Below are 20,467 nucleotides of genomic sequence, written 5' to 3' on the forward strand. Positions count from 1 at the left end.
TCTGTGGTTGCATATCAATATGCATGAGCCCATTTGATCAAAGGTGCCCTCTGGATTCATGCCTTAAAATAAAGGATGAAATCACATGCATTTGATTCGCTGGGTCCACGTGTGCATGTAAATCATCAGATCGGAGAAGACGTGGCACTCTAGTTTCGGTGATTACGGAGGGTGCTAGGGCATGCAATTAAAAATGAGGGAATGCTCAGTACCTGATGGAATAGGTGGGGGCGGGGGAGGTAGGAGCGAGTTAGTCTTGCTTTGGACTGCATTGGGAGGGTTGGGAGGGCCGATATCTTTCATACCATACAGCTTCGACTCTTTGGAGAGAGTGCGGGGGAGAGAGGATCCACGTGAGGCATTGGGTGACTCCGTCTTCAGGGTCTTGGAGTTGTAATGCAGCTGGGGGAAAGAATGAATCATTTAAAGCACAAAAAATAAACAATCCTGAGCAGAAACTTGGGGACAATTTGGATGCTGAGGGAGAAGCTGACCTTAACGTCTACTCCTGGAATGTAGAATACTGTTGTCTCCATGTCATTAGACTTGGTCTGCAGAGAGGAGGGACATTTCTTTCCGGCTAAGAGATGGGTGGTGGAGGTGTAGGTGGGCTGCAGCTTCTTCTTCTTGGGGGGAGACTCCTGGTCCAGACTCCTGAGGCTGCGCTCACAGCTCCTACAAAACCCACAGGGAGAAGAGTCTTGTCATATGAAGAAAGAAGGTGGGCTTATGCCTTATTCCGTTTGGTTAGCTGAATATAGAAAGCTGTACTATCCACCGAGAACAAGCTGTCACCGCTGTTCCAGGCCCCACATAAAACTTTATCTTGCAAATCATTCAAGTGGATTCCATGTAGATTTTGATTTGACTTTTTATGAGTCGTTATTTCAAAAATGACTCACAGCAGGAAACCTCAAGCAGACTTTAAATTATATTGTGTAATTTTCAGAATGAGCAACATGCATTTGATCGCACCTCCTGAAGGAAATGTCCTCGTGCTCGGGCTGCTGAGTAGTCGGGTGAAGGACACACTTCCCGCTGTCAATCTCCACACGGACGTCCAGCTCAAAGTCAATGTTTCTTTCAGTTGCCGGGCCGCTGAAGCTGCGGTTGGCCGCCGTGCTCGGCCAGCGCTCGCTGAACAGCTGACTCACAGCAGAAAAGCCCGAAGACTTCCTGTGAGACGCTTGGCTGAGAACAAACGGTAAACAGGACTGTTTATTGATTTCTGAAGACATAAATCATAAACACAAAGCTTTCATGTAGATATAATGTGAGATTAATGGTGCTTCCCGTCATCTAACATTATCACAATAATGCCTGACTCGAATAAAAACAACTCACAACGGCCTTCGATAGCTCTGCGGTCTCTCGCGTTCAAACTCGTCCTCCTTCTCGGAGTCTTCGGAGGAGGAAGAGGACAGGTCGTCGCGCCTCATGTCGTCGTGCTGGAAGGGAATTGTGGGTGAGAAGACAGCAGGGGTGCCGGGGGCACTGAAAGCTGAGTGCTGGCCCTCAGAAACGGATGAAGAATGAAGATGAAGGTGATGATGAAGATGGGATGGCTCGTCAATGGTGACTGACAACAGGTCCACCTCTGTCTCCTCAGGAAACTTCAGAGAAGGGCAGAAAGTCAAACTCACACAGGGAGACAGGTTTTATGTCTGCATAAAGCTCTTCCTGCTTAGAGACATCGATCCAACAATCTTGCTAATGCAGCTGATGTCTTAAGTAGGAAGGCAGCCAAGGAATCATAACTTTAAAGAAGATAGTGTTCTGTAGACTGGACCGTGTTTTTCTTTTTCTTTAATTTATTACCGTTTAGTGTTTACTTCAGTTTTATGACCACATGTCCAGGGACAGAACACTACCAGCTTACAACTGTTCTCAGAGGAGCTGAGAGGTCATGCACTTTCTGAGAAAAGGAATGAAAGAGAGACAGAGTGTGACAAAGAGGAAGATGAGGAGAAGACGTGACATCCCGACAGGAGAAAAGGTGAAGCACATTCTCAAGTGGGTGAACATGGAAAAATGCCCAAGAGAATCTGCTAGTAGACAAGTTTGCTGCCCTAAAAGCCCAGCTGTCAATAGTAAAAACAGATCCCCTAGACAGGTATCGACAGAGGCCGTCTGCTGCTGAGCATTGATAAAAGTCTACCGGTTGAAGATGTTTGACAAAAGCAAACAACATCTGAGACTAGTACAGACTGGTGACCAGTCTGAGAGTCAGCTCAACAACATTATTTGTCTTGATTTGTTCGGTTATTTCTGTGCCTTTTAGTTGTGAAAATCACTCGCACTTTATCAGTCTAATCACAAGTCTGTTAATAAGTCAGTGGCCGAGGGAAGTAAGTGGGTGGTTAAGGCCAAATGACCACAGAGGGATTGACAAGTGAAGTAAACTCATTGATACAGCCTTCAACAGAGTCTGCCTGGGTCTGTCATCATTAAAGGACGATTGAAGGAAATGAGAAAGATTTGATTATTTACACCAAGCAGGAAAATACCACTGCAGATGGATTCAACATTCAATCTCGGCACAGGGCAAATAAAACCTTCAAAGATGAATTAACAATAAATTTTGAATTATTCAATAAAAAGATATGCATTTCCTCTAAAACTTTTCTGGGTTAAAATCAGTTTTGTGTGAAGTCAGTCCAAAGGTCTGAAGTGGATTCTGGTCACCGATTAGTTTGCAATATTTTAAAAGGAATAGTTTGTGTTTCCTGGAGCCTCTGCTTTGATTTTGGGTCTGTCTCCGTGCCAACACTTGCAGTATTAGTGAGCAGTCAAGTGGCTACTTGTGTGACGTATTTCCAGTAATTGGCACAGAGGCCAAGTGCCTGTTAAGACCGTAAGCGTGTGGAGGTTTATCAGAACACACTGGGACACACTTGATTAATGAGGAAATCCCATCACTATCTTCTTCTCTCTCTCTCTCTCTCTCTCTCTCTCTCTCTCTCTACATGTATTTATATCACAGTGCTGCTTGTCATTAACTTTGTTTCTTCTCTCTTGTAGTTTGCACTTCTCCTCTCCGTCTCTCTCTCTCTGTCTCTGTCTCTCTCTCTCTGTCCTCATTCTGCAGGTATCTATGACTCTGGAGCTGCAGGATCTGGATCTGCTGCTACTACTCAACACTCATCACCATCAGTATTAATTTCATTCTTATTCTTATTAACTGCTACTGCTGCTGCTGTTATTGTAAAAAAAAAACATTACTACACCTACATGTATCTCTGTTATTGTTATCATTATAACAACCAGTCTGACAGTGCTTGAATACAATAGTATATAAAGCTATTCCTAGTGCTGCTCATGGTGGGAGCTGTTGGATTTCTCTCTATAATACTGAAAGGTCTTGACCTTACTTTCTAAAGTACCTTGTGATAATTTATATTATAAAAAATAAAAATAGAAATATTATAATATAAATATAAAAATATAATATAAAAATATTAACTAAAAAATATTCTAGTTATCTAGAAGCACACTGAACTACTGTACATGAAAGAGACATAACATACAATTTATCCCATTTCTCAAAGTCTTTGATAAAAGACCATCTTCTATTGTTGTTAACAGTGTATGAATTATTATTGTTGTCTGTCTCAGAGGAATAGCTTGGTATGGTTAGAATTTCTGCCATGTTTTTGGTGCTTGGACCATACGTTTGGAATAATAATTTTTATTCTGAATCCAACATGTCTTCAACTTCCACTTCTTCATGTCTGTTGATTAATGTCAGTCCTAAAACCAGCTTATAGGCACACTACCACCAACAACCGGACTGGTGTTGTGCAGTAGACTGTGGTGAACTGTGGGAAATGTTTAGCTCTGAATACTGCTTCAAAGCAGCGTTAGCGAAACGGAAACACACACTCAAGTGCTCAAGACAACAAGTGTGGATATTGGGACAGACCATTTGTTACCTTCAGACAGTGCCAGGCTAGCTGTTTCCCCCTGTTTCCAGTCCTTATTTTACGCTAAGCTAACTGGCTGCTGGCTTTAGCTTCACATTTAACAGTCATATAAGATAATGCTAACTCCTGACAACAAGGCAAATAAGCTTATAAATAAAATGTCAAATTATTTGATTAAGCCTTAGAAGAAAGTTTAGACTCATCTAATGATGTCATATGGAGCAATTTGGCATCAATAAAGCTAAAGCTAAATTGTCATATACAATTGTAATTACCTTGAACAAATTTGACAATTGCTAAGAGGACTGTGATCATCTTTTATGGCAGGTGACACTGTTTAAGTCAAACTGTCAAGGAGGAAACATTTTTCCATTCTGCTTGTGTTATTTATATCAAATATTCATAACTTGTTTATATTACTGATATTAGACGTGGTCCCTCAATATGTGAGAGGGCCTATTGTTCTGACAAACAGCAGCTGACAGACTGTGGTTCAGAGGCTTACCATGCATAGTTGTTAGAAATCAGTCCATTTATTAAGGTTGAAGAAAAGCTGATTTGGATTTTTATGCTGTTTCAAGACAGGATGAGAATTTGCCATAGGAACATTTCAACCATAAACTCACATCTACAGACGAGTCCTTTGGTTGTAAAAGCCCACTGATTTCTTAAAACATGCTTCCTCTGAGGTTATTCAAATAAAATCAGGGACAAACTGTTATTTCACATGTTTCTGTAGCTGATTGAACATCACTGATGTTTTATCAACAGAGAAATAATAAAGACTGTGGAACTGTAATTTTCGTTGCCACATTTGATGATCTCTGTACTCCAGGAATAAATCATAATGCAACTAGGGACACAAAGTGCAAGATAACAGTAAGCGATTCTGCAAATTAGCACAATGCTGGTCAATATAACAATGTTGTATATCTATATAGCAGAAGCTAGTATTTCATCATCCTGTGTTGAATTTGCATATTCAAAATCCTATCAGTGCCTTCAAGGTAATCACAGAGGAGAAGAGGAAACAGAAGTAGTATTTATTGGTGTTGGTTAAGTATTTTAATTTGTTAAATTGAAATTCTTTGAACCATATACCTTGAATACCTCTCCTGGACTGACTGGTGAATTTGCAGAGTCCAAGGCCTGATTATTAATCTTCAATTGAACAAAAGAGTTATTAAAAAAGGAGCTCAGCCAACGAATAACAAAATTCCTCAGAGCACAATGGTCACTCGCTATGAGCCGCCTTCAGAATGTGTAACCCGGGATCATATGACATCATATGAGCTATGGCATCATGTAAATATCATGTGGTATGGAGATCCAGTACAGTCACAAACACACTTAGAAATGGAAGATGAGATGATGATATTCAAACTGTCAACATAAAATGGCAAAACACTAAAATAAATGTATTTATATTTTATCATTGTCTTAAATATTGATTTGATTAGAACAAATGTGTCAACAACACAATTTACAGAGATAATATATTATAGATTTCTCTGTTCTGTGAGCGTATGAGATAGGGAAGATATGTCTGCAGTCTGTAAAAGTCTGTAAAGAGAAGTTTACCGTGTCCTGGATGTTGAAGGTGACCCGAGGTCCAGGAGAGGAAGCATCCACACGGATATCTGGTAAATCATCCACATCCCCTATTCTGGAACTACGGACACATGGAAAAGGACATGCACGAGATGCACAAATAAGTCATGTTTTAAGCTACACTGGAACAATATAAATTTGCTTACAGTTAGCTTGAGCATAAACTTTTTCTTTGTTATTCATCAGATTCGTTTCCAGTTGTTTTGACTTATTCATTTTACGCCAGAGTTATTGGTTTCCATTACTAAAGGTCTTGCAATGTTTAAAGTGATCTAATATCATTACTACATTAATTTAGTAGATATTTGCATAATTACTATAAACAAACGAAATCAACACTTGCTCTCCTCTACACTTCTTCTAATTTGTGAGAAGGTTACTGGGTAATGTGTTTCAAAAACACATAACACCAACAGAAGTGGGATCTGAGACAGAGGTTACTCGGTCTTGTTTGTTACCAGTAAATACTAGACGAAGCAGCCTTAATGGTTTCAATGATAATATGATACCAGGGAAAGGGGCCACTCCTGCCATCGTTTGTTACCTTTGTCTGTCCATCCTTTTTAGAGGTGGTCTGCCCGCTGCTGCCGAGATGCTTTTGGAGCGGTTGTAGCTTGGTTTGTAGCCAAGACCCCACTTATCCTTTAGAGAGGCCGCCTGGAGAGGAACAAAAAGTCAAAAACAGGTCCCATAAAAAATATACGAGGCCCACATTCTGTCATTATTTTGCATTATTTTACGCTGACTGTGCTCAAACTGCTGAGGCACATACATTGCTAATTGCGGATGGTAAACAGATGAGCATTTACCCTCATGCTGGAGCGACGCAGTTTCTTTCGCACGTCTCTCCTGATGTCGTTGACGGCCACAGACTCCAGCTGCTGATAGCGCTGGATCTCCTGGTTGATGGTGCCTTCGCTGGCTCCCAACTTCCTGTAGTTATGAAAAGAGGACAGAGATACTTTCAACAGAATAGCAATGAAAAGCAATCAGATGAACAAGTGAATGAAAACAAATCTTACTTGAGGTCGTCGATGACCTTGGCCTGTTCATTCAGCTCTCTGATGTCCACCACCCTCTTGGTGAACTTCCTCCCTCTAGCATCAATAACCTGGTTTCCCATCACCATCTGCCTTCTGGGGTCAATGGTCTCCTGTAAGGTCAGAGCAATGTTACACGCCCAAACACATTAATCTGACAAAACAAACCAGCTGAACAAACCCCAAAACGATTTTGTCTGAAAAATTACCAGGCAGCTGTTGGAAATAACAACACTTCCTTCCCAAACCTGTGATTAGAGGTTAATTGTTTCTATTTTTATGATTCAATCAAAAGAGAGCATAGACACCATGGGTGATAAACAGCAGACACCACCACCACCATCACCATTTCATTTAAAGTGAAAGAGGAAAAACTACAGCTCTACACAGGAGTTGCATATCAGAAATGTATTTCTTGTCACCCGTCATTGAAGCTTAATGAGGAGGGCAGTGAAAGCAAATGCTAAGCAACACTCTTCTCTACTACCGTGCTTTCTAGCTAAAGCATAAAACAGCATTGCCCAGCATTTTGGAATCCACAACCTTCACCTATTAAAAAGGTAGGTGACTGAGATTTAATGCCACCTTGCAAGTGATTTTTTCATCCCAGAGAAGAGTTTAACACGGTGTGTTGCTACATACACAGGCCCAGGAGAGAGGTCTTTGGGCCCTGGCATTGCCTGCTTGGAGGCGTGGCGATGCACAGTTTAAGAAGTCAGCTGGGACAGATACACTCTGAGGCCTGGGACTGAGGCCCAGGATGTGGTTTACCAGACGCTTCTTTAAGGTCAGCCGAGGGCTGAACAGGCTCTCTGGACTCTGTAAACAACGGCAGGGACAGACTGATGGACAGGTGGAAGAGTGGATGACTTTACCATCTGAAGCTTTGGAGTAAGACTGGTAGGACTTCTTCAAATGTACTGATGAAATATTAAAAATGTATCATTTTCAAAATCTTTGTAAAAATACGCTTACTCACTTTCATCCTGAGAGTTTGATGAGAGATCAATATCATTCTAATAGCTGTACAGTAAATATGAAGATACCACAAATGGTTGGTTAGCTTAGCTTAGCAAAAAGACTAGAAACAGTGGGAAACACCCATCCTGGCTATTTCCAAAGGTTATAAAAATCTGCACCTCTACAGCTCTTTTGTTTAATCCACACAAACACAGAAGAGTAAAAACCACGAGGAGGATTATGTGCAGGAATATTTCTCAGGCAGGCAGTGACTTTCTAGAGTGTCGCTGTAACTGTGAGGTTGCCAGAAATGAAACAGTCCAACACATAACACCCTGTAGGACCACAAATTGTCACTTTAAAGGTGCAGGTAGGTGGATATTGTGACCTTCAGACAGAGCCAGGCTGTTTCCCCCCCATTTCCAGTGTCTGTGCTAAGCTAAGCTAACTGGTTGCTGGCTGTAGCCTGATATTTAACAGACATTTAACAACATTGAGACATTGGCAAAAAAGCAAATAGATGTATTCCTCTAAATGTCAAACTATTCCTAGAACTTGTGACAACCATCGTTTCAACAACAGTTGAAGTTCACAACTTATGTTCTGTGTCTTTCTTTTATACTTGCAAGTCTAAATCTTCTCTTCTCAGAAATTCCTTATTATAATCATGAAACAGAAACTCCAATCTAACTGCTGACACTTGCATATTTCTCTTAACATTACATTAAAGTGATATAGTGATATAACAGCAACAGGACTAACTAAATCTAGCTCCAGCTCCCTCTTCCTACCACAGGGTAAATGCAAGGATGTACATACACCCTTTAATAACTAACCATGTGGATTGTGGGTGACATGGTGTCAGCCTCGTCCTCGTCTGAAAGGTCCGCCATGTTGACGGAGTTCAGGTCAGCGATGTCGTCGACGTCCTCCTCGCCCGTCAGTGAAGTCAGTGTGTTGCCTAGAGCATTGAGGCGCTTGCCGATGTTGGGATCCATGTGAACGTCAATACCGCACATTTTCCAGAGCACATTGAGAGTCCATGTACCAGCGCTACTGCTCTCTGTTTTGTGGAGGAAGATGCCAGGAGGGAGAGGAAAGGGAGCATAGCAGAGGATGCGGATGAAATTAATGCAAAAGGAAATTTTAGTCATTTTACAGTCATTTTATGCTTATTGTGCAGCTCTGGGGTGTGATCCATATTTTATGGACAATAGCTTAGTTAAAAGAACTTGCCTGCAGAAGGTTGCCCTGTAGTCCTGGAGCATACTTCATACGTACCATCAGGGACGACACCTGTATAAAGAATACATGCAGAAACCATCCAGTCAATATATCTGAGACGCTGCATGAATGGAAAGACACAGGAATTCCGTTTCTACCTACTGAAGCCAGGTAATCAATCACATTATAACAAGCCCATATAGAACAGTTATAAATCATTCTTATCTCTGAAAAAAAAAGACTCAATTCATCTTTGTGTGAAAGTTTAAAAATGCTACCTGCAACACTCAAATTAAATTAACCATCTATGCGCTTAATTTCAAACTTAAATATAACGTGTCACTCACAAGCGTTCATGACCAGATCCCCTCGCACTTCAGGCTTCCAGTCATCCCAGGAGGTCTCGAAGCCCTCCGCGAAGCGGATGCAGAAATTCTTAAAGTGGCCTTTGCTCACCAGGGACTCAGAGGAGCAGGCGGTGATCAGTGTGCTCTCAATGGTCAGGACCAGAGCTGAGCCGGCGTCAAAATCTATGCTGTGGTTGGCCTGGTGGAGGGGCAGGGAGAGGGGTTACATGTGCGTCAAGGTGAAGTACATGGAAAAAGAACCCACTTCCATGTGTTCAGAAAAGGCAGATTTAGTTGGTAACATTTCATTCTGCTGTGCTGAAGAAACCACCATCAAATAAATAAAATTGCAATAATTTTTGTGTGCAGTTAAAAGTAATACTTTGGTTGATTATTTCTAATCAAAACATTGTAGTTTTGCTAAATAATTACGTTTTCTGCTAAATCTGAAAACGACAGACTGTTAACAAGGCCTAGCCCTGGAAATATACCTACAAGTAAAATGTTACCAAGCTTTTCAGTTTGTTAGATTGTGTTTAATTGCAGGATTCGAAGCAATTTGTCCATATTACCTGAATTTCCGGATTAACTCTGCACCGTTCCTAAAATAGCAGCCTGATAATGATCTCAGTCATAACTGGAGGCAGGTAATTGCCTACCCCCTGACTCTCTAATTATTTACTATTATGACTTGGATCAAAATCAGACCACAGTTTTGGGCCAGTTACTGCAGGAATCCAGGTAATTTTCAAATGTCCACATGCTGAGGAGACACTACAGAGCCTGCCATGTGCACCACTGCACTGTCGTTCTCCATCTAGTGTTAGGTATAAAGTTTTATACAATGTCATGACAGTCTCTGGAAGATCAGCCTGAAAAATCGCCCATGTTAACAACAGATAAGCGTCAATCTGGACACCAACTGGCATAACCTCTTTTTTTAGTCATTACACACCCCAAAACACCTCAGACACCAGCTCAAGCTTCATTAGTTGTTATGCCAGCTTTGTGAAGGAAATTTGATTTTTTTTTTTACAAAGTGGTGTGACCTGTTTTTATTTATTTTATACAGAAGAGCGCTTGTGATGCAGTGTGTTTGTGGCATGAGAAGAGTATTGATCACAGTAAGTCATTGTCCCACAACAAGCCATCACAAGAGATGTAAGAAATTGTCGGTTACTTTTCGTGCACTTTTATGGCGGCCAACTGATGGGCTGGCCCCAGCTTCAGAGTTGGTGCCCTCCGTAACTGGTACTTGTCCTCTCTATGGAAATAAGTGTGACATAACAGCTGGTATTTCTCGTCTCGATGGACATGCTGTTAGTATAACAACACAACCGATATGGATCGTTCATTAATATCCAGTGTTTCCCCTAAAAATGTTCTATTAGTGTGTGGAGGGTGTGTTATGATTATTCAAAAAAAAAAAAAGAAAAAAAAAAAAGGTGACAGCACCGTGTTCATTGGAAGCCGTATACCAAAGTCTGTCAGATACTAAAGCAGCAGAGAGTACAGGGATGGACTGAACATGAATCACAGATCTAGATCTAAATCTAATCTATGTTGGACATATCTATCGTTTGCCTGGCATCAAAATATGTCATTGTTGAGGTCAATGATGTGTGGTGGAGCAGATTAGAAGGAAGGTTTGCATGTCTAGTGGCCGGCCTGCCTACCAACAGCTACAGCAGGGGAAACACTGATATCAGAGCTGATAACAAAAGAATTGCTCTTCTTAGGAAAATGAAGAACACAGGAAACTGTGCTTCTGAAGGCTTCTGATGAAAGACAAAATGAACATCATGAAACTGGTAATAGCAAATGCTGCCAAGTGCCAGTGGACATGAAAAGAACATGAATTAATACTTTGACTTTTGACTTTAACTAGAATGAGATTCCGAATAAGAGCAAGTGGGGAAAAAAAACTATTTAAAACACTTAAAAATAACTTGCTTTTTTTTTTTTTTTAAAGAAGCAAACCATGGCTTATATGTTGAATTGTAAAAATACTGCTAAAGATTGGATGAGGTAAGATCAAATATGACTGTTCAAAAGATTTTAAAATTTGCAACATCAACATCAAAATGCATATGGAAGTATTCAAATTTTTACTTGAAGCAGACCAATTGTAAACCTGCTGTTGTTTACATATCAGCGAGTACAATTATATGAATGTTCACATCTACACCCAGAAGTTCAAATGTAAACATGTTACATTTCTACAGTATTGACTTTGGAAAATCAAAGCCAAACATAGATGTGTACCTGGGATGTGTTGGTGATGGGCAGGCAGATGCCCAGGTCGTTCACAGTCAGCTGCAGGAAGAGAGTGCTGAAGGCCTGTGCCGAGGTCTGCTGGATGCCTGGCAACTTGTCCACCACCTCTTTTGTGGCCATGTGGATGTCCTTGTTGAGAGCCATGCGCTGCTCATTCCAGTTGTCATACGCTGCCTTGTAATTCAGCCAGAAGAGCACAGCTGCAGGAGGGCACACAGGAGGGTAGACAAAACACAGAGTTCAGGCTCAGAGATGTCAGTGGTTGGTTTTTGTTGTGTGCGAAAATCAGATGCAATTCCATCAACATTTTTTTCTTTTCTTTTTTTTTTTTTTTTTCAGCCAGTGTTGAATGGGAAGAATACTTGATAGAAACTATATTGTCAAAATACAAAACCTCCACGTTACTGCTGTGTCGCTGAACAAACAAGTCCAGTGGGAAATGGTCACAACTTTCATCACACACAACAAAAAACAGCTGATCAGAATAACATTTTATGTCACATTGGACGGAGTAGATCTTTCTATTTTAGTTTGGGGGATGGATAATTATTTAAGAACGTAAAAAGGGAGCATCCATGGTAAAACAGACTTCAATACAAAACTATAGCAACAGTATTTCAAAAAGGTACATAGGACTGGTTTTAACATTTGATATTAGTCGTAATGTCGACAAAAAGTGAAACTGAACCTCTGTCAAATGCCACTGGCTGGGCAAAAACAATTGGTCTGTTGAGCGTGATGAGGACGGCCTCCTTGTCAGAGGAGCCACTGATCTCCTCCTGCAGAGCGTTCCGGAGACCGATCCGAGTACGGAAATACGCCACCTGGTGGAAGTCTGAGCCGGCCTCTTCGTACACCTGTAAAGTGAGAGAAGAAAGTGGGGTCAGAGAGCCATTTGCTATATATAAAACTGTGGATTCTGTGTCCGCATGTGGGGTAAGACAACCCTGCCTGAAGGCACTTATTTGACCAGTTGTAAGGCCGATTTATACCTGGTGCTTCACTATCTGTCCGAGGGCCAGGTTGAGATCTACTTGACATTTGCCAAACAGTTTGAGGTAGCTGCTGCTGCCGCCGGGCTGAGCCTTGCACTGGATCCTGTTGGATAGCTCCAGCTCGATCAGGCCTGTCTCAAAGCGCACAGCTCGCATGGAAGGAGTGGTTGCTGTCATCTGGATTCCCTGTGAACAAGAAAACGGCATTCAGGAAAATCCTCAAAGCGTAACTGACACTCAAAATACAACAAAAATCTCTTGAGAGAAAAAATGTTACTGGTTTTATGACTTAAAGCAACATGAGGTCTGGACCAAAATCTTCACCTGGTTGCTTCTCCCACTGTGACTGCTATTTTGCAGTTTCATACTGAAAGGAACATGAACTACCTTGAACATGAGGCTGAGTGAATAAAGCAGGATTTTGGGCTTGTCTGCGTCAGTTGAGGTGTCGTGCTCGTTCCACAATGGGATGGGTTGTTCTCCTCCTGCGTGCACAGACAGTATAAAAATCAACCTCACAGGCTCTAATAGACAGTTGTGAAATGCTAGATAATGTGATAGAGTGGGATTATTCTTTCTGAGTCTGTGTGAGGTCTAATATCTGCCGAGGTGTCCCATTGCAACTACATTTAAAGATTTTCCTCCCTGATGTGAATATTTGCCAAATGCTCAGCGGAAAGGCTACACCGTTATTCTTTACCCTAAAATGCCATAAAACTCCCAGTTCTCTCTCTGTTGTGCGATTACATCGATCAAGCTTAGTGAGCTAAACTAATTACTATCAATACTGTTGTGGAAATGAACATGACTGGATTTGTGCCAGTGCCTTGGGCATTGTTCTGAGTGGAAAACGATTTTTTTCAGTGACTTAAGCAGCAGCTGTAGGCTACAGAATACTGTGGGGAACAGTCAGATGTTTAAGATGAGATTAACTTTATTGATCCGAGAGGAAAACAGGGCCATTACAACAGCAAAGAGAAGGATATGGTTCTGTACAGGCTCCGCGGGTATGTGTAGATTTTGTCTTAGATTTTGTAAATGAGCTAAAGTTTGCAGGAAGTGTAACAAATCTATGTGAAAGTTGTGTTGGGCTAAGTTGCAGTACCTGAAACCTTCTGAATGACCTCATTGACCTCCTTCATGAAAACCTTCTGCAGGAACACCAGGTGGTTGAGCAGGTCTGTGGTCAGGTTGTGCTCAAATGAACCAATCTGCACATGAGAGAAGATGAGCATGTGATCCATCTTTGCTTTTACTTTTTGTCCTGCTAATACAAATGTGAAACAATCCGTCAGGATGATCTTACCTCAGCCACACAGCGCAGGTAGTTTCCTTGCAGGTAGTTTCCTTGCTTCGCCGGGAAGTCGTCCGGTGCCCAGCCCTGGTCCGAGTGGCTCTCGTGGTCCTCCATGATGTACTCTCCTGACATGGTGACTGGAGGCAGCGTGAGGCTGGCTGATGGCGGCATGGTGGACATGTCCACAGGGGACACTTTTGACTGGAAGCAAAGCTTGTGGTTGGGCAACTCAAAAGTGAAACTGGTTTGTGCCCCTAAATGGAAGAGAAGTGCAGGAAGGAGAAGGTATAATGTTACAACTTGTTCTTTTGGAGGGACACAGTATATCTCAACAGTGATATCACCGATATCATATTATATTATATATATTATATATTGATATTTTTGCATTCAGTTTTTCCATTAATAGGACATTTTAAGAATAAAAAAAGAACATATAAGGAGGAAAACAAGCTCACTTATGATTTTTTTTAAATGGAAATGAATACCAGACATCTTCTCACACAAACCTGTCATGCCATGGCTCTTCATTCGACCCATTTTGTACTCTGCTTTAAGTGAGGGCAGGAGGGCAGCCCCGATCGTGATGCCATCCATCATGGCGCTGAACTTGAGGACAATGGGCTTCTTCTCCAGGCCTTCGGGAAGCTGGGGGAATTCGTTGGCCTCCACAGGCGTCTGATTGATGCTGGAGGCTTTGTCGGAGAGTTGTGGGGTGGGGGTGTCCTCTCTGTTCGGAGGCTGACTGTGAGGAGAGAAAAAAAAACAAAAAAACATTCGCTCGGTCAGGATTGGCTCATTAACTACTTAAGCAGTGATGTGGGATATGTGAAGCAACTGCACTATCAACACATTTTTTCTATGTTAATGGTTTGACTGAATTTAGCCTCTAGTATCTCAAAATTTCCATCACACCAATCCCAAACTTGTGGGGCAATCTGTTGTCAAACTATAAACTATCAAAACTGTGTCCTACTGCTTTGATTTAGTTACGAGTGTGTTATTATGCAGAGCTTTGCAGATACTGGTTTCTATTCCAGTGAATATCAAATTATGGAAAGTTGTTTAATATCCTAAGCACACCTACAACTCTATAAATATATTAACATAATTCAGAATTACCATGGAAACAGACCACAGGCAGGCTTTGAAAAGAGGCAACCGTGTGGGCACGCTGTAGTAACCTGTCACTTATGTAGATGAAAGCCGTCTTATGAGGATTTTATTAAGTATAGATTACAATATACTGGCATTAGCTGTTGAATGACAGAAATGAAGTAGCTGCTATATTTAACATTTTTTAAGTAAAGCTCGTTTATTTTCAAGGCCATAAATGAGTCTTTGTTAAATAGAGACACAGATGAGCAGACATACATGTTGGAGGGTTGGCGGATGAGGTCAGAGATCTGCTTGGAGAGCTGGTGGGAGCTGCGGACCATCATGCTGTGCAAAGTAGCCGGGTGCTGGGGTATGTTGATCATGATGGCTCCCACTTTGAAGACAGCTGCGTTGTTTGTCTTCAGTCCCCGCTGGGCGCTGTATAAGGCCTGGGATTTGGCGATGTTGCATTTGACCACGGTTCTGAAAGACAAAGTGAACTGGGATGAGCAACAGGACTGAAAAAATTTGTTTTTTTTTTTTTTTTTTTACCCCAGTTGACGTGGACGGATGAATGAATGTGCAACATAGGTGGAAATACTGAGAGGACATCAATCAGTGAAACACCATGCAGATTCAGGAGAGCATTCAGTTTTCTGGGCACAGGTAGAATGAGAAATCATGACACCGACACATGTTGCACTATGAATGAATAAGGGAATGAATTGTCCACTTTAACAGCTGATGTCTGGTCTATTATCTAGCTTCAGTAGCAAATACAACACTTCTTACCAGTGCAGGTGGCTTATGAATGTATTAATCAACTGAAACTGGAATACAAAGCCGAAATATCAGACAGACTACGAGATATTTCAGCATCGTTTTAAACTGAAAAGAGCAAGAGAACTACTGACATGAAATTCACAACTGACTTCAAAAAAAGTAAAACTGGCTTTCTGCTTTCATAAAAATCACCATCAGGAATGGATTCCCTTAGGGAATATGTAACCAGTGAAAGTGGCTTCACTCACACACTCTTAACAAGGAACGTCTTCCCTGAAAATACATGTGGCAGACAGGCGACTCAGACAGATGAAGGATGTACAGTTAGGGCAATTGTGTTTTTTGATGTACTGATGCATGTGGGCTCTAAATGGTAGTAATAACATACAGAAACTCTTGTTTAGCTGTGCTGGTGGGAGATGTTGGGAAATCCTCCAGTCTATGCAAGTAGTTGGAAGAGAAAGCCAAGGAAAAGTTAGAGAGCAGAAAAAAAAGTGTGAAACAGTTCTGAGGCACGATAAGGTGAGAGCACAGTTTTCCACAAGCAACAACACTGAGGAGACACTTAAAGTGATCATGTGGTCATCTCTGAGGGTCTGTTTTTGTTTTAGATGCTCGAGCTCCATTTACGATAACAAGTCTCTGGGTTCATCAAGTATTTAAGATGCTGGGGGAAAGCTTAGCCATCACAAACGACCATATTACTGTTATAATTAATGGAAGACGATCTGCTGACAATCTGCTAATATGGTAAACACCACGCTTTAGTTTTGACCCACTACTTCTGCACTGGGGCCTGCTGTATGTTGTGGTTCAATTTATGGCCAACTGCATGCTGGGTTCATTTGAATCAGACAGACAAGTTGGGAAATATGTGAGTGGCATTGTAATCATTCCTACTTATATGTGAACGCTGGGCAATTCCACGCATCAATGATGAATACAAAGTGCCAAGTTGTCTCGCGTACGCAAATTTAAACGCATAGGCACAGTTTGGGGCGTACTGTATGAAAACGGGATTAAGTTTCAGTTTTTATTTTCACTGCGGGAGCATCTGTTAAATAGAATGAGATGAGAAAAACACTTTGCTGAAGTGGCAGCACAAGTTCTAAACTGAATCAAAGCAGCGTGCAGATATATCAGCCTGTCTGAATGCACGACTACAAGGCTTGTAACCTGATTAGAGTGGTTATGTTTTGAGGAAATTGCTTTCAGTAAAAAAAAAAAAAAATAAATAGAAAAAAAAAAAAACGGCTGTTAAAAATTACCTAGCTGGAAAGGAGTCACTGAACACCAGCGCTTAGAAATACTGCACTCAATTTTGGTTGGAACTCAGGGATTGTAAAAAGGTATTTGTTCACTTAGCATTTAAGTATTCATGTGCAAATTCTGCTTCACATGTTGGAGCAATACACAAATACATAACCCTTCTGGCCAAGCTGTAATTCTTATGAATTGCTTGTTACATATGAGCAACCACAGTTAAATCTAATAATCAACCGTAAAAACACAAAGAATGAATTAGACTGAATTAAAGCACCAACAATCATTAATTAGCTATCATTAAAAAGCAAATTCATTACAAATTTCAAACTAATTTCAGAAGCATTGCTGCGTGCACACAACAAAACCTCATTCAACAAATCATCATCCAGAGAGACAGATGGGATAAACAGACTCTGTTATAAATGTTAGCTCCACTTTGTTAACTGGCTGCAGTGAAGGAGAATCTGTACTTACTGGATGTCGGGGGTTATGCCCTCCAGGAGGACAATGTTTACCCCTCCTATATGAGCCGACGCACATGTCTCAGTCATTTTCTGGTGCAGGATATCTGTGGATAAAAGACCATAAAAAGAAAGATTAGATCAAAGAGAACAAATTTTTAACCACCATAGGGTTGCTCTCTTGAACCAATCATTAAATGAAGACACAAGAGTTTTATCTTGTATTGTTAAAATTTAAAAGTCTTAAATTGAAGAACAGAGGAGGTTTCAGGACTGCAAATGTTATAATTAAAAATAAATTTATCAACCGAAGACTAGCTTTAATGCTTGAATAATTTTAGACCTTTACGAATACCACTGTAGTGATGTTTATTTCCATAATGAAGTACGGAAAGAAAGGTCAACACACCAACCCATTAATATTAACACAGATCTCTGCCTCACCTTTCATCTTCTCCTTCAGAGTGAAACTTCCGTGGATCTTCTTGAGCTCGGCCTCCATGGTTAGCCCGCCGATGTCGGCCTCCAGGTGGGTGCGGTTCACCATGCCGATGCCGAACACTATAAGTGTGACGTGCTGGGGCTCGGAGCTCACCAGGCTACGTCGCCTCCCGCCCGCACCCGGGGGCTTGTTGGGCGTGGTGGGGTCCTGCTGTTCGTTCTCAAAGATCACTTTGCAGAGCGGCTCCGAGGGCCGACGCCCACCCTCTGCCGAAAGAACACATGTAGAACAGCTGATGTCATATTCACACATTACAAAAAATACCATCGTTACCTATTTCTTAGTAGAGCTTATGTAAAGACTAGACATTATTTGTGGAGAATAATTGTAGTGCACTATGTTTCAGTCTTTGTTGTACTGCAGGTTTTAAAATAATGGCATATCTGAATGACCTAAATTTGGCTTGTGATGACAACTACACCAAAAATTTAAAAAGGACTGAGCAAAGTTTTACTCCCTGAGGATCCCAATCCTCCACTGAAACAAGGTGTGCACTGTTGAAACACTAAAAGCTTCTGTCTTACACTTAATGAACTCCTCAAGGGAACGTGGGGTAAAAACAGCAGAAAGAGGTAACACAGGGATAAACTGACGTGAAACAAATAAATATTACAGCAATTAAATATGACACATCAGAGAAGTACTGCATTATGATGTAATGACTAGGATTACATAATTAAAGATGAATAAAATATATGAACAACAGCAAGTTGTAACTGTGCAAAAGTAAGTTTGTGTGGGTGGGATGCAGACAATGTATTGAGAAAATGCACAATGTATGCGATACATATGTGAATAAAGATCACTAAAACATGCACATACGATGGATTAACCTGAAATAAAACAGTTAAGACAAAAAGATGTGCGCTTCAGGTCAAGATGGAAGAAAGGTAGGAAGCAAAAAAAAAAAAAGCCTGTTAAATGTCAAGAAACAGTGCAGGATGTAAGAAGGGCTTGTAAGAAGCAGAGGCTGCAGATGTAAATAAGGACTGTGCAGAGGAAGGAAAAAATGGAAATCGCCAAGACAGAAAGAAAAAAGAAAGTACAGCAAGCAGAAACTGTATGGAAGGTAAAAGTGGAAAGAGAAGCAGGAAGCAAGTGAAGAGGTTTGAAAAGAGGACAAAAATAAAGAAGTGAGTGACTGCTGGAAGCGGATTCCCACCTGAGAGGCAGTTCTCTGGGGAGCTTTTCTCCAGGATGCCGGTGGGATCAGAGATGAGGGAGTAGAAGTTGAGCAGCTTGTACATGTTCTGCCAACATTCTGCTGATGGCTCGCTCTGCTCTGACACCGTGATGGAGTCTGAGTCGTCCATCTGGATTGCCATGTGGTCCGCCACGTCACGGGAGCCCTTCCTCGACACCTGAAGACGCGATAAAATATTCCACATTATGAAATAAATAGAAAAAACGTCACGGAATGCATCGCGGGGCTGAAGCCTGGCTGACTTGTTTCTTATTTCTTTTATCGCTGTGCTGTTTACTGTAACAGGTATGAGGATGAAATCTGTCAGCTGGCAACAGATACTTGAAATGTGAAATGAGCTTCAGTATGCAGGAAGCTAACTCAGCCATGTCAACGCACACAGGTTCCCAAGAGACCCGTTTTATATAATACCTGTGGAAGGTGCTTGAAGTGTGTCGTGAGTCCCTCTGATGCATTTTTCCTTTAATAAAAACCTCTTCTCTTCACAGAGCGTTCAGCTTTTCACTGAGAAGAGGTGGCGTTTCCCCTGCCACGGCGAAGTCGCTTTTCTTGTAATAACTAACCAGCTAGAAAAGTTTCCAGAGAAGGTTCTACCACTTCTGATGTTCTGCCTTAAACATGTGGCCTGAGCAGAGGCTAGTCTCAGTGCAAGTTACCTGTTGTGAGAGGCTTCTGTAATCCACTGGCTCCCTCTAGGGTTTATGTCGAGAAAGTGAATGAATTTTGTGATTTTACTATTCATATTTAAAGGTCCAGATGGTTGTGCCAATAAAAAATATTAGAGACCTTTAAACACCCTTTAAGCTACATCATAAACTGAAGTCCCAGGCGACACCCAGCTCTAAGTGCACCTGGTGATCCATGCATTGTTTGCACCGAGTATATAAAACCCTGGAAGGCAAAAAGCTTCCTTCAGCTAAACTAGAATAAAATTGAGGTCCTAATCTTCAGCCCTGCAGACTACCACAATCAATACCCCTCCATTCCACCTAATTAAAATCCGAAGGTGATTGAGCCTTTTCCTTTGTTGGCCCTAAATTGCAGAACAGTTTGCACCTCACTGATAAATCTCCCCCCTCCACTGATATCTTTAAAACCTGTCTAAAGACCCATCTCTTTCCTTTAGCCTTTAATAGTCTTCATGAAGACACGACTCAACACACTCTGTCTTCTGTTTGTATCTTACTTGTTCTCTGTGAAATTCTGTTATATTTGTGATTTTATCCAGATTGATAGACATAACCTTGAAGTCCTCAGGCAGGTACCGGCTGTTCAATGTTGTAGATTGAAAAAAAAAAAAAAAAAAAAAAAAGGCTGTTCTAAAGGCAACATCTGGACTTTGAAATGGTCGTCTGAAAAATCTCAGCTGTTGCATCTGAGAAGTTTCCTGACCTTTTCAAATGTGAAAACATAAACATTCTGAATGGGTTCTAAGTTTATTTCCTGTTGCAGCGTTTGCCGATGTCAATATCTGTTGGT

General features: G+C 41.3%; 1 protein-coding gene across 7 annotated transcripts in view; it reads right to left on the reverse strand.

Annotated features, from left to right (window-relative positions):
* Window positions 1-20,467, reverse strand: part of bltp1 (bridge-like lipid transfer protein family member 1) — a 70,688-nt gene that overhangs the window by 15,005 nt on the left and 35,216 nt on the right. For 2 of the 7 annotated variants that reach the window (XM_087179454.1, XM_087179453.1), the window contains exons 49-73: window positions 18,947-19,145; window positions 17,727-17,990; window positions 17,296-17,389; window positions 15,049-15,255; window positions 14,184-14,419; window positions 13,684-13,928; window positions 13,483-13,588; window positions 12,765-12,862; window positions 12,375-12,563; window positions 12,071-12,239; window positions 11,371-11,582; window positions 10,286-10,369; window positions 9,106-9,304; window positions 8,771-8,830; window positions 8,371-8,597; window positions 7,217-7,393; window positions 6,557-6,687; window positions 6,344-6,467; window positions 6,079-6,191; window positions 5,505-5,595; window positions 5,025-5,084; window positions 1,345-1,613; window positions 976-1,191; window positions 495-675; window positions 213-402 (exon numbers count right to left, since the gene is read on the reverse strand). In XM_087179454.1, the coding sequence (XP_087035580.1) occupies window positions 213-402; window positions 495-675; window positions 976-1,191; window positions 1,345-1,613; window positions 5,025-5,084; window positions 5,505-5,595; window positions 6,079-6,191; window positions 6,344-6,467; window positions 6,557-6,687; window positions 7,217-7,393; window positions 8,371-8,597; window positions 8,771-8,830; window positions 9,106-9,304; window positions 10,286-10,369; window positions 11,371-11,582; window positions 12,071-12,239; window positions 12,375-12,563; window positions 12,765-12,862; window positions 13,483-13,588; window positions 13,684-13,928; window positions 14,184-14,419; window positions 15,049-15,255; window positions 17,296-17,389; window positions 17,727-17,990; window positions 18,947-19,145 (4,141 nt within the window). Of the gene's footprint in view, window positions 1-212; window positions 403-494; window positions 676-975; window positions 1,192-1,344; window positions 1,614-5,024; window positions 5,085-5,504; window positions 5,596-6,078; window positions 6,192-6,343; window positions 6,468-6,556; window positions 6,688-7,216; window positions 7,394-8,370; window positions 8,598-8,770; window positions 8,831-9,105; window positions 9,305-10,285; window positions 10,370-11,370; window positions 11,583-12,070; window positions 12,240-12,374; window positions 12,564-12,764; window positions 12,863-13,482; window positions 13,589-13,683; window positions 13,929-14,183; window positions 14,420-15,048; window positions 15,256-15,943; window positions 15,995-17,295; window positions 17,390-17,726; window positions 17,991-18,946; window positions 19,146-20,467 lie in introns of all 7 variants that reach the window. The other 5 variants (XM_023426862.2, XM_087179457.1, XM_087179456.1 and 2 more) reach the window with 5 other exon arrangements.

The sequence above is a fragment of the Seriola lalandi genome, unplaced genomic scaffold (assembly GCF_002814215.2).
Source record: "Seriola lalandi dorsalis isolate HSWRI2012SDOR001 ecotype SW California unplaced genomic scaffold, Sedor1 jcf7180002054842, whole genome shotgun sequence".
Lineage (NCBI taxonomy): Eukaryota > Metazoa > Chordata > Actinopteri > Carangiformes > Carangidae > Seriola > Seriola lalandi.